Consider the following 15,590-nt stretch of genomic DNA (forward strand, 5'->3'; position numbering starts at 1 on the left):
TAAAGGACCCCTGGACAGTTAAGTACAGTCAAAGGCGACTATGGGATGTGGCGTTCATCTTGCTTTCAGACTGAGGGAGCTGGTGTTTGTCTGCAGACAGCTTTCCAGCATGACTAAACTGCTTCTGGTGCAATGGAACACCACGATGGAAACCAGAATACACGGAAACGCCGTTTACCTTCCCACTACAGCAGTACCTATTTATCTACTTGCATTGGCATGCTTTCGAACTGCTAGGTTGGCAGGAGCTAGGACAGAGAAACAGGAGCTCACCCCGTCATGGGGATTCAAACTGCCGACCTTCTGATCAGCAAGCCCAAGAGGCCCAGTGGTTTAGACCACAGCACCACCTGGGCTCAAAAGAAAGGAACTGGTATTTATGACTTTGATGCCAACTTAGGTGCTTTAAAATGACTAGCCATGAAGGCATGTTTCATCTCCATCGCTGGAGACAGTGTTCCTCTGAAAGCCAGTGTTGGGAATTGCAACTGGGCAGAGTGCTGTTGTGCTGTGCTCAGGTCTTGCTTGTGGGCTTCCCAGAAGCATCTGTTGGGCCACTGCAGGAACAGGATGCTGGACTAGGTCACAAAATTACAGAGCTGGAAGGGACCCCAACGGTAGTCCAATCCCTGCAATGCAGGAAACCTGCCCACAGCCATCCCAGGGTGGGATCGAAACAGCCAGATGCACTAACCCATTGTGCCACAGGATACATCCTTCCTTTTTATTACATTGTTTGGAATTATGTTATTTATTATATTTATCGTGAAACATTCTTAGTTATAAATTTGCTTGGTGTAATGTTGTAATGTTTGATGCTTATTTTAAGGTTTACTTCTCTCCCCCCCCCCCCCCAGCAAAGTGCATTTAATTTAATTGAGATGAATATCTGCCTGGGCTCAAGGATGCTATTTTAGAAGTTCACTATTATCCAACAGGACAAAACTGAAATGCAATGTTATGCAACAAGTAAGTTGTTATGAACACACTTTTCATAACACTTTTTGCTTTGTTTTGTTACAGACACACTATTCTATCTGCTTTAAAAAGAAGAAAAGTATTGTTTTATACTACTACATCATGGTTTTCAGCCTTGGATCGCCCTCCAGTGGTAATAGTGCCCATATCACAACGATGGGGTTTTAACTTCAGATAGAAATCTGCTACTGCAGAACGTTTGTGTGTAGCATAACTGAACAGGATGTCAAGCAGAAATAAATCCCTCTCCATGGCAACTGCTCCTCATTGAAAAAGAAAAGACTTAGAAAGTATACCATGGATATTTCAGTAATTGCCAGTGTTGTCTTAAAGGTAAAGGTAAAGGGACCCCTGACAGTTAGGTCCAGTTGTGGAAGACTCTGGGATTGCGTGCTCATCTCAGTTTATTGGCCGAGGGAGCCAGCGTACAGCTTCCGGGTCATGCAGTTAGCATGACTAAACTGCTTCTGGCAAACCAGAGCAGCGCACAATAACACTTTTTAAGGTACCTATTCATCTACTTGCACTTTGACGTGCTTTCAAACTGCTAGGTTGGCAGGAGCAGGGACTGAGCAATGGGAGCTCACCCCATTGCGGGGATTCAAACCGCCGACCTTCTGATTGGCAAGCCCTAGGCTCAGTGGTTTAGACCACAGCACCACCCACGTCCCTAGTGTTGTCTTAGGGAGGCCTACTTTCCACTTTTGAGAACCGTGAATATAATGTATAACATGCAAATACTTTTCAGAATTTGCAAATCATTATTTGTATATAAAAACTACGAAGAGCCCTGTGGTACCTTAAAGACCAAGAAGTCTATTATGGCATAAGCTTTCATGGACTAGAGTCTCTCCATCATCAGATGTATGAAGTGTCATCCTGAGCTACCACTATAGAGGGTTTGCATGTGTGTGGATAGATCTATCTATAGGTGAACATGAATCTCTTCTCATTTTTATACATATACCTGTAAGTCAGGGTTAATACTTCATGCATCTGACAAACAGGATAATAGTTAATGTAAGTTAATGTAATGTAATTAATGTCATAATTTTGTTAAGTCTTTAAAGTGCCACAAGACACTGTTGTATTTGCAAAAACAGGCTAGCAGGGCTGCCCCTCTGGAAATTGCTGTTTGTAGACACTAAACCACTGTTTGCTTCAGTTCAATGGGCTCAGACAGTCATCAAATCTAAACCACAGAAAAGAGTGTTTGCTCATTTTATATTGGCTCCTGGAAGATATATTAATGTCAGAGACACTGAACTGAATCAAGTATAGCTCAGTAAAGAGTGACCAATTCACACAGTTGTTGTCCTGCTCTACAAAGAACAAACGCGATTTATGAGATTATAGTTAGAACCAGTGAAACGTCACAGATTAATTGAAAGCAGAGTATAATCCCACAAATAGCTATGAGCAAATGAGCTTTAAAAAAGGAATCCAGTACTAAGCCTGACACTTGAGGGATGCTTGTCGCACAATAGCATTAATTTGAGCTAAAACATGTAGGCTGCAATCCTATAGACCAAGGGTGCCAATTTGAACAAAATATTGGAGGGGCCCAGGTAAGCTCCACCTCACATAACTGATCACATTATGTGGTGCACACACACCATTTGAATGGCAATGCCTATAAACTCTGTGGGGACCCAGTCCCCTCAAGTAATTTATTGGGTGGTGGGCTGGGAGTTGGCTCCTATTATGTGGTGCTTATTTCTGAGCAGAAATACATCAGAATGCAGCAACAAATTGGTTAGACTGATTTTTTTAAAAATGTTGATTTTTAAAAATTGAATTATTTTTAATGCACATACTTATGAAAAACATGGGGGGTGGTTATCACAGAAGAGGCATCTGGCTGCCCCCACCCGAGTTCACCTTCTCCTTCAGAATTATTTTGTATCCACAAGAAATCTTACGTCAATTTAATAGGTTGTTAAATGATTAATCAGTTAAAAACCTGGGCAACTGATGGACTGAGAAGTATTTAATCAGGTGACAGCTTTAGCATGAAAATTCAAAGGTGGAAGGTGTATAACGATGGGAGATTCTTCATGAATTGTGAGAAATGCAATTGTATAAAGATAAATGACACTGGCTGCTTTGAACCACCTGAATTCGAAGATCTATTATTATTATTATTATTATTATTATTATTATTATTATGGCCCCTTACAGTCTGTCACATATTTTTGAGCAGGGACAGGAAGATGATCAACAGTGGTTTACCAATGGACTACATTTAGCTGTCTAGTGCAGAGGTTTTCAACCTTTTTGATTCCACGGCTCTCTTGACAAACTACAGTGGTAACTCGGTTTAAGAACAGCCCTGTTTATGAACGATTTGGTTTAAGAACTCTGCAAAACCAGAAGTAGTGTCCTGGTTTGCCAACTTTACCTTGGTCTAAGAACGGAATCTGAACGGTGGAAGGGCACCGGGAGGCCTCATTAGGGAAAGCGCACTTCGGTTTAAGGACAGTTTCGGTTTAAGAACGGACTTCTGGAACGGATTAAGTTTGTAAACCGAGGTACCACTGTACATTCTTTCTGCGGCACCCCTGTGGGGCTCAGGAGCCCAGTTATGTCACCCCTTGCCTGCAGAGCTAGCAGCCTCTCACCCTGTTTTGAAGACCCTTCTTTGTGGAGTGTTCCCTCAGCCTCCTCTCCTTGGAAGTCCTCTGGGCAGCTACTGCTGCCACCCCTGGTCTCTGAGCTTCCTCGCTACCACAAAGAGAGGTGCCTCCTTCCACTGCCCCACAGGGGTGTGGGACTGGACGTGCTGTTGGGAATGGACAGACAACAGCAAGGGCTGGCGGACTGGTGGCTAGGCTCCCTCGCCTGCTTGCTTACTCCGAGGCCACCTCAGCTCCTGTCAACCAGCGCCCCCTGGCCAGCCCCCGAGGCACCATTCACCCAGGGCGCTTGTAGCCAGGGCTGCTGCAACAAACAACTGTGCAAGCCCTTTGGAAGGCAGAGATGCAAGAGGGCATCAGAGGAGAGAGGGAAGGAAAGAAGGAAGGAGGCCCAGAGGCCAGTGTTGCCCATGGAACCTCTGAGCAAGTTGAAAACCACTGATCTAGTGAACAACCCACAGCTGAGGCTGTAACTTTGCAACCTGTTGCTCTCCCAGTAACCCTCTGTCCAGCCATGCTGTAGTGTTTTATTATAAGAGGACGATGATGATAACAATAACAACAACAGGATGCCGCGTCCTTTGACTTCGCTCCCTTTAGAACCAGGCTTGCCCTTACAAGAAGAAAAGGTTCCGGGGCTGAGCCCAGGCCCAAAGGCAGTCCAGAAGTGTAGCCAAGTTGTTCTGGGAAAGACCTGGCGAGGAGCACCATCTCTGCACCGCCCGCCCGGCCCGCTCTCCCCCTCTCCTCGCCCCTCTGCTGTGTAACCTGACCTGAGCAACAAGCCCGCCAGCAGCAGAGGCGGCAGCTGTCGGCGGGCGGAGCTCCCACTCCCTGGCGCTGCAAGCGGGCGCCGCTCCCGGGGGCCTCCCGTCGCCTGCTCCCCTTTCCCCGGAGACGGGGCGGCATGGCCCCGGGCTGGGCTTCAGGGAGCGCCCTGTTGTTGTTGCTGCTGCTGCTCTCCCTTAGCCGAGAGGCGCTGGCAGGTAGGGTAAGAAACCACGCTGCCTGGGTGGGGGTGTCCGCGACACCCCCTTTCTCCGCCGTCGCAAAAAAAAGTCCGGGGACGAGGAGAGGGAGGTGGGGGCTGCGCGGGCGGATCTGGGCCGCGCGGCTTCTACGGGCTTGCAGAGCTACCTTTGCCGAGGGCTCGCTCGGCTCCACCCTTTGACTCTGCGTTCCCACCCGTCGGCCTCTGCGAGCGATTGACCAGTCCCGGTTGCATTTTGCAAGAATGCAGCGCATGGCGCAGGCTGGCCCTCGAGGGCTGCGGCTCGTGCCCGCTGTAGCCTGGCAGCGGACACTTTGCTGGGAGGAGGCGGGAGGGAAGGCGCGCACGAAATGATAGTTTGGGGGCACGATGCGTGCCTGTTGTGGCGCGCGAGCCTGGTGCCAGGTGCCCAGGCTTGTAATCGAAGCTAAAAGAAAACAAAAGAAAACGCATGTCTCTCCTGGGAGCTTCAACAAGTTTTACAACCAAACCAATCTGCAGCTCGGCTGTATAGTATTGTTAATGTCAATAGTTTGGATGCAAAACTTCTTACTAAAATGGGAGATTGGATAAATAGACACACACACCGGTGCGGAAGCAAAACTTGATTTGTAAACCGGGACCTTAATCTCAGGTATTTAGGAGCAAGCCTAGGTATTTAGGAGGAAGCCTAGTAGTGGGAAGTTGCACTCTGCACGTGTTCAGATGCCTTGCATTGCTTCTCGTGCTCAAAGACTAAGACCTGACATAATAACTAATTTCTGGAGTAGAATCCTGCTAAAACCTGAGAAATAATCCGCTGAGCCAAAGAGTGGACAGAGATGGCGAGTGCTCTTTTCCCCCCTCCCCCATTCTGGTACTTTGGTTGCCTTTTGACAACCAAGGATGATATCAATGTCATCAGCAGTGGAATGCAATGAAGTGACTACCAACTTTTTGCAGTGTACCAGCATCTAGCACAGTGCTTTTGGAAACCCATGTACCAGGCGATATGTTGACATCGAGTTTCTCCTGCATCACACTATACCTGCCCCCCCCCCCCCGTCAGTGCCCTTTTATTGGACAAGTTGTGTTAGCAAGATTAGCAAGTATTTGAGTTTCACAGGACTCTACCTAATGGATAACTTTGTGCGACTTCAAGCTTATTTACCTTGCCAGGTAAGTATCTTAAAAGCCATACTTTGAAGCAATCTGAGGCTTTTGGAATTACTTCAGAGTAGTCTTCAACAGGATGACATCAGGCTTAAGGCAAGTGCTCTGTTCAAACTGGTTTGCAGGCTGAGCTGTTCATCTTGCAGTTCTCCATTCCAGGAAAAGAACTTGCAGGATCAGATTTCTGAATAATTAGATTCTAAATTAATTCATGCTGAGCCTTACAGTATGATAGATGAGGCTTTAGCTATTTGACCATAAAGGACAGAAGATGTATTGCCTCTTTGATCTTTAGTATTTATGCTGCATTTTTTTTAAAAAATCACACATCATTAAAAGGTTTTGGAAGCAAATCAAAACACTTGAAATCAATAGTAGTTTTTTTCATTGACAGTAATAGGATTTAGATTGCACCCTTTGGACGTGATTCAGAGGTACATGCCTGTAGCACATCAAATATATTTTCTGCTTTTCCCAATCAGTCAGAAGCTTTCTCCCCAGCCCTATACCTCAAATTGGCTTTTAAAACATCACTGAAAAAAGAGCATTGTGGATTTCTATTATGAGAGTTGCTGATAGGAAAAGTGGCTGTAGTAAATTGGCAAGTTACTGTTTTATTAATTCACACTAAACGATCAAGTGCTTATGTGGCTCCTGTATTAGTGCCAATTCTGCTGATCAAAGCAGTCAAATGGGTACACGTAGGTCAGGCGATCTCGTGGGTGAACTGCTCCCAAGTTGTTAAGGGCATTATATACTAATAATAACATCTTGGGGATGCAGGTGGCGCTGTGGGATAAACCACAGAGCCTAGGACTTGCCGATCAGAAGGTCGGTGGTTCGAATCCCCGTGACGGGGTGAGCTCCCGTTGCTCCTGCCAACCTAGCAGTTCGAAAGCACGAAGTACAAGTAGATAAATAGGTACTGCTCCAGCGGGAAGGTAAACGGCGTTTCTGTGCGCTGCTCTGGTTCGCCAGAAGTGGCTTAGTCATGCTGGCCACATGACCCAGAAACTGTACGCCGGCTCCCTCGGCCAATAAAGTGAGATGAGCGCCGCAACCCCAGAGACGGTCATGACTGGACCTAACGGTCAGGGGTCCCTTTACCTTACCTAACACCTTGAGCGCAATCTGGTAGCAAATGGGCAGATTTCTGAGCACAGGTGTTCTATACGCTACAAGACCTCACTCCCGTTAGCTATCGTGCTGCATCATTCTGCACTAACTGCAGCTTCTGGATGAAGCGTGAGGGAAGCCCCACATAAAGCACATTGCAGTAATCCCTTCTGGAAGCAAACCAACACATGAACTACTGTGACAAGGCTTTCCCGCTCCAATGGCCATAGCTATCAAGCCACGCTCAGTTGGTAAAAGGCACTTCTAGCCATTGAGGCTACCTGAGCCTCTCTGGTGACACACCTGGAGCCAGAAACACCCCCAAACTGCGAACCTGTTCCTTCAGGGTGTGCACAATCCTATCCAGAGTAGGCAACTGGCCAATTTTCTTCAGCCAAATTGATACCTTGTGTTAGAACGTCTTAGCATTAAAACGAACCAAAAATGTCACAAGTAGGGATGTAAGATAGCATAGTTTTTCTCCACCCTATATTAATTGTATGTTACAAGGCATTTGCAACCCTGTGAAAACAGTTGCTGAGGTTTAAGACCCACTGAATTTTCCTGGACCCTATTTTTGGATAGGCACCCCCAGGATTACTTTGTAAACATTTTCTTTTGAGTATTTTAGACTTTTTTATTTCTGCTTTGCTGTTATGTACTTTAAAACATGCTAGAATGATGCTTGAAGTCCACTTTGGGTGTGCAGGAGGACCAGGCAGGTAGAACTGAGACAGCTTAGTAGGATGTGTCACTGTAGGGCTGAGAGTGCCTTTCGTCTCCTCAAGCCCAGCCAGGGGAACTGGATTTGTGACACACAACTCCCAGAGCTGTTGTTTTCATATATGGAGACCACTTTCAGCTCTTCTTTGTGTTGCAACCAAAACAGCAGAGAGGCTTCCTGTGGCACCTTACAGACTAACATGAGCCAGGTGCACATTGTATGCACACAGGTACAAATCTGGGCAGGCTTCAAGCTTGAGGGGCCCTTGGCCTAGTTCCCTCGTAACCTGGGCCAGTCCTCTGTGGGCTGTAATGTAATATAAGCCTGTAATAGATGCTGGGGAACCACCATTTTTATTTCCTTCAATGCCCCTGACATTTTTCCACTGGAGGAAAACAGCTGCAGGTGGCAGGCAACCTCTCTCTCTCGAAGCGCTGATTACTGTTATTATGGTAGTGTTTTGGAGATTTGCAAATGCCATTCATTTGCAACGTACTCACTAGAGGGTTTTATTATCCTGGTTGCTGTTATGCAGTAAAAAAAATCCGTTCAGAGCTATAAGGTGCAGCTACATCGTTAACCATTCTCCTAACAAACTGCTTTTGTGAGAGCTATAAAACAAGTAAACTAACCGAGGCATGATTATTTAGGAGACCACCTTTCGCCACATACTTGCAATCTCCTCTGTCTTCTGTGAGAGAAAATGAAATAGCACAGAAAAGAAATGGTTGTAAAGCGCTTTGCACATATAAAGGCCGCATCATATACGATAAAAAATAAATTGCTGCCCATATTTCAAATGCGTTGTATTTCAAAACCTACCTGCTTGGCTTTCAGACAGTCTTTGGGAGAGTTAAATCAGCAACAGATGGGGAAATGAGATTGGTGGGGTTTATTTTGTTTTTCTGAGGTTATTTGACCCAAGTCTTTGGGGTGGCTGGTTGATAAATAAAATTCATTAAAAACATGATGCATTATGCCTATATATATTTGACTAAAAGAAGAAACAATTTATTTCCTTTTAACTCATGTAACCAGATGTGAGCTGTGGCCAAGCAGATTTCTTTTTTGTTTGTCTAAGTACAACATAGCAGTAGAGACTGAACCATGGTTACAGTTCAGAAGTAATGGGAAATTGTGGTTCTGCAAACCTGTTGTCTTGCAGTGAATCCAAGGACTGAGCTCCACATTCTGGAAAAGGACCATTTCTGAATGCCAGTGGTGGTGTGCATGGATTAACCACATCTCCTTGTTCATGGGAAGCTATTATGGCAAGGAGAATACTAATCTAGATTTCTTCTAATCTCCTCTGCTAATCTCCTCTGTGCTGGTAGAGGGGCCCTACGCACTTCTGAAGCCTCTTTCTATTCTTCCTTGTTTGACAAAAGCTGCCACTCTAGAAATTGTCACTCCTCAAGCCTGTCAGGATTAGGGAGCTCACCTCATCACAACCTATGCTGTTAATGGTGGTAGAATGTGGAACACAAACTCATACTAAACATCATGCAAGCCATAAAGCTTGTGGACTGGGAGGAAGAATGAATTCTGCACATTTTTACTGCTAGGTGTACCATCTGCATATAATGTGTGGAATCCATTATTTATAGGCAAGCGTGCAATAACGTTCTCTTCTGATCTTTGCTTTTTAGTATCATTTTACGGCGAAAGCTATGTGCATTTAAACATTGCCGAATCGTCCTCAACAACTTCACTGAAATTACGTTTTCAAACAAGCAGACCAGACGGGTTACTTTTTCTCGCTGCAGGAAAAGACATTTATTTTTTGGTGGAACTACATTCCGGAAATGTGCAGGTAAGATTCTATGCGAACAAAGGTGTCTTATGAGCCAGACAATTTGCCTTTCTAACTAAGCACTGCCAATTTTGAAGGAACGGAAGGTCCTCCGTGACAAAAATTACATATGCCAGCACTGGTAAAACAAAAAACGACCCGAACTTTCCATTTCATTTTGATTGTGGCTCATTTGCTTTGGTTTTGGCAGTGGCTCTCCAAGGTCTGAGGCAGGGACATTCTCCAGCAAGACCACCAGGAGGAGCTGTTGTTGGAGGTGCAGTGCTGTGGAACTACCCTCCCAACGCTGGCATTGCTGCTTCTTACCTGGACTATGTGGGAAGGAGGCAAGGTATCAGCAGGGTCCAGGCTATACATGAGTGCTGGATTGATTCTGCAAAGCGGGCCATGCAGCCTGACCTTGCCATAGCTCTGCTTTGCCCGCACACTATTCAGGTAAGCAGCAATGGTGCTGGCAGCAGTTGGGTGGCTCCATGGCACCGCCTTACCAGTTTGGCCATTCCTGAAGGGCATTGAGATCCTTTTTACTTGGCAATGCCAGGCACTGAACCTGAGGCTTTGAGCACAGAAAGCATGAGTTCTGGACCTTCCAGCATTAGGTTATACAGGCTCCATTTGATTGAAATTAAAGGAGCAGATTCTATGGTGCATTTATATCTCAATATTAGGACCAAATGGGACGCGGGTGGCGCTGTGGGTTAAACCACAGAGCCTAGGACTTGCTGATCAGAAGGTTGGTGGTTCGAATCCCCGTGACAGGGTGAGCTCCCGTTGCTCGGTCCCTGCTCCTGCCAACCTAGCAGTTCGAAAGCACATCAAAGTGCAAGTAGATAAATAGGTACCGTTCCGGCGGGAAGGTAAACGGCATTCCCGTGCGCTGCTCTGGTTTGCCAGAAGCAGCTTAGTCATGCTGGCCACATGACCCGGAAGCTGTACGCCGGCTCCCTCGGCCAATAAAGCGAGATGAGCGCCGCAACCCCAGAGTTGGCCACGACTGGACCTAATGGTCAGGGGTCCCTTTACCTTTACCTATTAGGACCAAGGCACAAAAGACTTCTTATGCCCTTGACATTTCACACGAGCGCTAGATACGTATACTGGAGCAACTATTGACACCTTTCCTTCTCATCATGAAGCGGAATGCTGTTTCTATGACCTTTCAACTATAAGCCATCTGTTCTTCTAGAATAAGAGTGTTGTTTCATGGAACAGACAGGGATGCTTTGAAAGTGGTTAGGACCTACAGTCATTCACATAAGGCCATGGCTGCTTGGGTGAGGTGGTGCCAGTTGAATGACTGCAGGAGGTTTTGGAGGGGAAAATGTAGATGGCACATTTTATGATTCATTTGTACGGCGTCAACTGACTTTGCGGAGTTTTCAGAGCTGCATTACGTATTACGTCCTGATCCAAAGGACTTTGCATTCTAAAGTTCTGTGGCTACTCTTTTTCAAATGGCAACCCAAAAAGAAAATGGGAAGATAAGGTCATCTTGAGCTTTACCAGCGCTAATTCATACAGTTCATGTGACAAGGATAAAATGCCATGAACATGGATGACATTATATTTGTAAATGCATAAATAATACAGAAAGCACGGTTTAAATTGCAGTTAAGTGATCAGGGCTAAGATTGCATCATGCACTTGAAATGCTTATCGATTGATCTGAAATATTTATTTACCACCTTTCTACTTTGTTTTAAAGTGCTTAAGGCAAGTTATTTCCTTTCTTATCCTAGTCTGATTCAGATGCAATGCTAAACTATGACTTAGTGTAGGGGGTAGGCAACTTTGAAGATCTGTTTCTTTTAAAGGCAAGGTGTCTGCACTGATCCCAAGAGTTGCCTCGTATCTATATCTATGTTTCATGCATGCACTTAGTTTAAGCTGCAATCTTAAGTGCACCTACCTAGGAGTAAGACCCATTGAACCCAGTAGGCCTACTCCTGATTAGAAATTGTTGTGCTTATGCTGTTTGTTAGCTTTTCCTTAATGCATTTCCTAACTCACTGGAATAATTAAAACTATATCCTTTTTTCTGTAGGTGAGAATCAATCTTGGAGCAGGAGAACAAGTCCTCCGTTCCCAAGGAAGTTCCCAGCTGAATGATTTAACGCGGCACCTTATAGAAGTCCATTGTGAAAGAGATAACGTTATACTGGTGACTAACAAAAATGATCAAGCTGCCACAAAATTGCCCGGTGTCCTGTTTGAACTAAACTTTCAGCACGGCCTCTATGTTGGCGGAAGTGGTGACCTTGATGTTCCTTACCTCGATGGCGCACAAACAAATTTCCGAGGATGCATTGAAGATGTGATATTTAACCAGCATGACATCCTGTCATCCCTGAGACCTTCTCCTAGGTTTAAAAATGTCCACGAAGTGTCACTGGGCTGCAGCGATGAATTTTTTGCAGGCGAAGAGGAACCTATTAGTTTCTTTAGCTCGAAGTCGTATGTTTCTTTTCCACTTTGGAACACCCAAACTGAAAGGGTCTTTGAGTGTACAGTGCAGACCACAGCTCAGAGAGGCTTGCTGCTGTACAGTTCCGGTCCAGCAGGAGACTTCATTGGGATGGAAATTGAAAATGGTCTAATTAAAGCTCATCTTGGAAAGGGAAAGAACAGATTTCAGCTTTCTTCCCTTAGCCCTGTCAATGATAGCCAGTGGCACTCTGTCAAACTGAAAATCTCCGCAAAATATATTGAACTCATGCTAGGCAAGGAAACAGTGAAAAAATCATTACCCTCGCACACTAAGCTTCCTGTCCTCAAGGAGGCCTTTTATATAGGTGGAGTGAATGATATTGTCCGTGCCAGAGTGCTGAAGCTGGGGTTAACCTCACTTTCTGGGAGATATGCTCAAGGGGGATCATTCAGAGGCTGCTTGAGAGATTTGAAAATTAACTCGGAAAGGAAATCCTTGAAGGATGTTCTTGTGACTAAGGATATTTCACCAGGATGCAAAACCAAGAGCGCCATTAGTACAAATCCACTTGTAGCGCCTGAAAAACAACCCATTGGAACAGCAGCTTCCATGTCTGCTGTCAGTGCTGTAGCATCCAAACTCCACGGGAAAGAGAGTCACGACCACTTTGTAGTTGTAAACAACTTGATTGTTCCAGAGGGTGGGCAAGCAGCACTTGAATCTAAGCACATTAAAGTCAACGTCGAATTCAAGAAATTAGGGATTCGGCAGTCGCAAATCCTTTTTAAAGTTAAAGACCAGCCATCTCATGGCTATTTGAGGTTGGATGTTGAGCCAGAGCAGGAAGAGTCTACGTTCACCATGCTAGATTTATGGCAAGGCAGAGTTCTGTACGTCCACGATGGCTCTGAGGAAAGCTATGATTATTTTACTTTCTCAGTTTCTACGAGCAGTAAAAAAGAGATGCCTCCATATTTGCAAGGAAACAAGAACTACATGTTCACCATTACAGTGAAGCCAATAAATGATGCTCCGGAGCTCACACTCCCCAATGGAAACTTGTTTCTTCTTTTTGAGCACTCAAAGAAATGCCTGGGTGTAGATGCAATAAATATTTTGGATGATGATACAAGTGCTGCAGATCTCAGTATTACAGTCCTGAATGCAGATGCTGGATTTCTAGAAAATTCCAAGATGCCTGGGAAGGCCATTACTGCCTTTCCTTACAGAGACTTACAAAATGGTAATGTTTTCTTTGTCCACACTGGAGCCAAGAACTCCAGGATTGTTCTGCGAGCGAGTGATGGGGGGAAAGTCAGCAACACGGTTGTGTTGCGTGTCATGGCAGTTCCCTTGGAGTATAAGTTGGTCAACAACACGGGGGTGGATACGCTACAAGGCGAAGCAGCCTTGATCAGACCCAGCAATCTGGCCATCGAAACAAATGCCTTCCAACAAGAGCTGGATATACGATACGAGATCACAGAGCCGCCCCGTTATGGAGAAATTCAGAGACAGCAAGCTGGTGGAGAATGGAAAGAGGCAAACTCTTTTTCTCAACGCTCCATTGAACGTGGCCGTGTGAGATATGCTTCTACCGTCAAAGAAATTCTGCAAGATAATCCCCTTGAACACTTTAAATTCAAAGTTAGCATTGGCAGCAAAAGAAGCGAAGAGTTTCTGTTCCCGGTCATGGTGAAATGGTTGAGGTACAATTTATTGAGACATGTGCCACTAGTAATTGACAAATCAAAGAGGGAGTACCTTAGTTCAGATCATCTTCTTGCTGTGATAGGAAAAGTAGAAGTGCCAGGAAATGAACTTTATTACAAGTTGCAGTCCTTGCCTGAGAAAGGAAACCTTCTGCTTTATAACACACCTTTGCAAATAAATTCAACATTTAGCCAGCAGGACATTTCTGATTATAACATAGAATATCAGTTAACCGAGTGGCCCCGCGAAGAAACGGAAGACTCGTTTCAATTCTTAATTTCTACAAAATATGTGGAATCAAATATCTATGATTTCAGAATCAGCATTAAAGCAGACCCACGAAACATTCTTTTGACAAACAATGGCCTCAGTGTTACTGAGGGTGAAGGGAAACTGATCACGAAATCAGAATTATTTGCACAAACCTTCTCCAATAAGACCTTCCAGTATAAAGTTACAAAGAGTCCGCGTCACGGAAAGTTGATGCTTATTAATCTTTCAGATTCCCAGGAAAGTAACAATAACATTAGCAGTTTCACAGATCTGGATATAGTTGGTAGATATCTCATGTATGTACATGATGATTCTGAGACGCAATATGATGAAATCCATATCACAGCAACTGCCAAGGAGTCGGAGGAAAAGGTGAGCTCAGGCTCAGAAATGGAACCCCCTTTATCGGCAGAGATCAAATTTAACATTTCTGTCCAGCTGAAAAATGATGAGAAACCACTTCGTGTCATAGATAAGGTATTTCATGTTGTTAAGAATGGAAGGAAACTGCTGACCTTGGCTGACCTTTGCTACCATGATCCCGATACTGATTTTGATGATAATCAGTTACTGTACACCAGGCGTGGCATTCCTAATGGAGACTTGGTTTTCGTCAATGAAACGTCTCGTAGGCTGTATCAGTTTAAGCAAGAGGACCTGGCACAAAGGCGAGTCCTGTTTATGCATCGTGGGGCAGACTACGGTCGCTTTGTGCTGTTTGTAACTGATGGGAAGCACTATACTTCCTCACTTCTCGAAGTAAGTGCTTCCGACCCTTACGTCTGTCTAGCAAACAACACTGGGTTATTGATCCAGAAAGGACGAGAGGGAGTGATCACCACAGCTAACTTGAGCGCTGCCACGAACCAAGATATTAGAAGTGAACACGAAATTACGTTTGAGGTCTCTTTACCTCCAAAGTATGGACAGGTCTTGGTAAATGATTTAGCAGTGGGCACTTTCACTCAGCACGACCTCAAAGTAAGGCACGTGACGTATAGACATGATGATAGTAACAATTTGGTTGACACGTTTAACTTTACAGTTTATGCTAAAGGTGCCCACTTGGATGCCGAAATGAACATCCGCATATTCTTGGAAAGTCATCAGCGTCCACCAGTGATCGTAAATAACGTCAGACTTTTGGTTGAGGAAGGGAAACCAGTCAAGATCACTAAAGGGAAATTGCTGGTAAGCGGAAGTTGTCTAATCATTTTAACAATATACAGTGGTACCTCGGGTTACATACGCTTCAGGTTACATATGCTTCAGGTTACAGACTCCGCTAACCCAGAAATAGTACCTCAGGTTAAGAACTTTACCTCAGGATGAGAACAGAAATCACGCGGTGGCAGCGGGAGGCCCCATTAGCTAAAGTGGTGCTTCAGGTTAAGAACAGTTTCAGGTTAAGAACGGACCTCCAGAACGAATTAAGTACTTAACCCGAGGTACCACTGTATTTTGAAGCCCAGTGTCAGGTGGTAAAGGAACCATCTCCCTACAGCAGGTTGCCAGGAACAGATAAGACAAGGAAAAGTCCTTACCGGCTGCTTTTTATCCAATATTTACAGAGAGATGTTTGCAATGCAGCCTCTTGGAGTAATACTGTTGTCCCAAGTGACTCTCCACCCCCTTTTTCTTCCACTTCCTCATTTGTGACCTTCTCCCCTACGGGTGGCCCTGAGGGCCCTTTGCTTTCCCACTTTCAAGGCTCACCTGGTTCTTGGAGATGGGGGTGGTCTGGAATGCTTTCTACTGTGTCCATC

The 15,590-nt window shown here is 45.1% G+C and overlaps 1 protein-coding gene across 2 annotated transcripts in view; it reads left to right on the plus strand.

Annotated features, from left to right (window-relative positions):
- The first annotated feature begins 4,108 nt into the window (after positions 1 to 4,108).
- Positions 4,109 to 15,590, plus strand: part of LOC310827415 (chondroitin sulfate proteoglycan 4-like) — a 37,082-nt gene continuing 25,600 nt past the window's right edge. For both annotated transcript variants that reach the window (XM_083703397.1, XM_083703398.1), the window contains exons 1-3: positions 4,109 to 4,600; positions 9,247 to 9,410; positions 11,455 to 15,015. In XM_083703397.1, the coding sequence (XP_083559523.1) occupies positions 4,522 to 4,600; positions 9,247 to 9,410; positions 11,455 to 15,015 (3,804 nt within the window). In that variant the 5' untranslated portion in view covers positions 4,109 to 4,521. The remainder of the gene's footprint in view (positions 4,601 to 9,246; positions 9,411 to 11,454; positions 15,016 to 15,590) is intronic.

This window comes from Podarcis gaigeae (genome assembly GCF_964106915.1).
Source record: "Podarcis gaigeae genome assembly, chromosome: 11".
NCBI classification, from domain to species: domain Eukaryota; kingdom Metazoa; phylum Chordata; class Lepidosauria; order Squamata; family Lacertidae; genus Podarcis; species Podarcis gaigeae.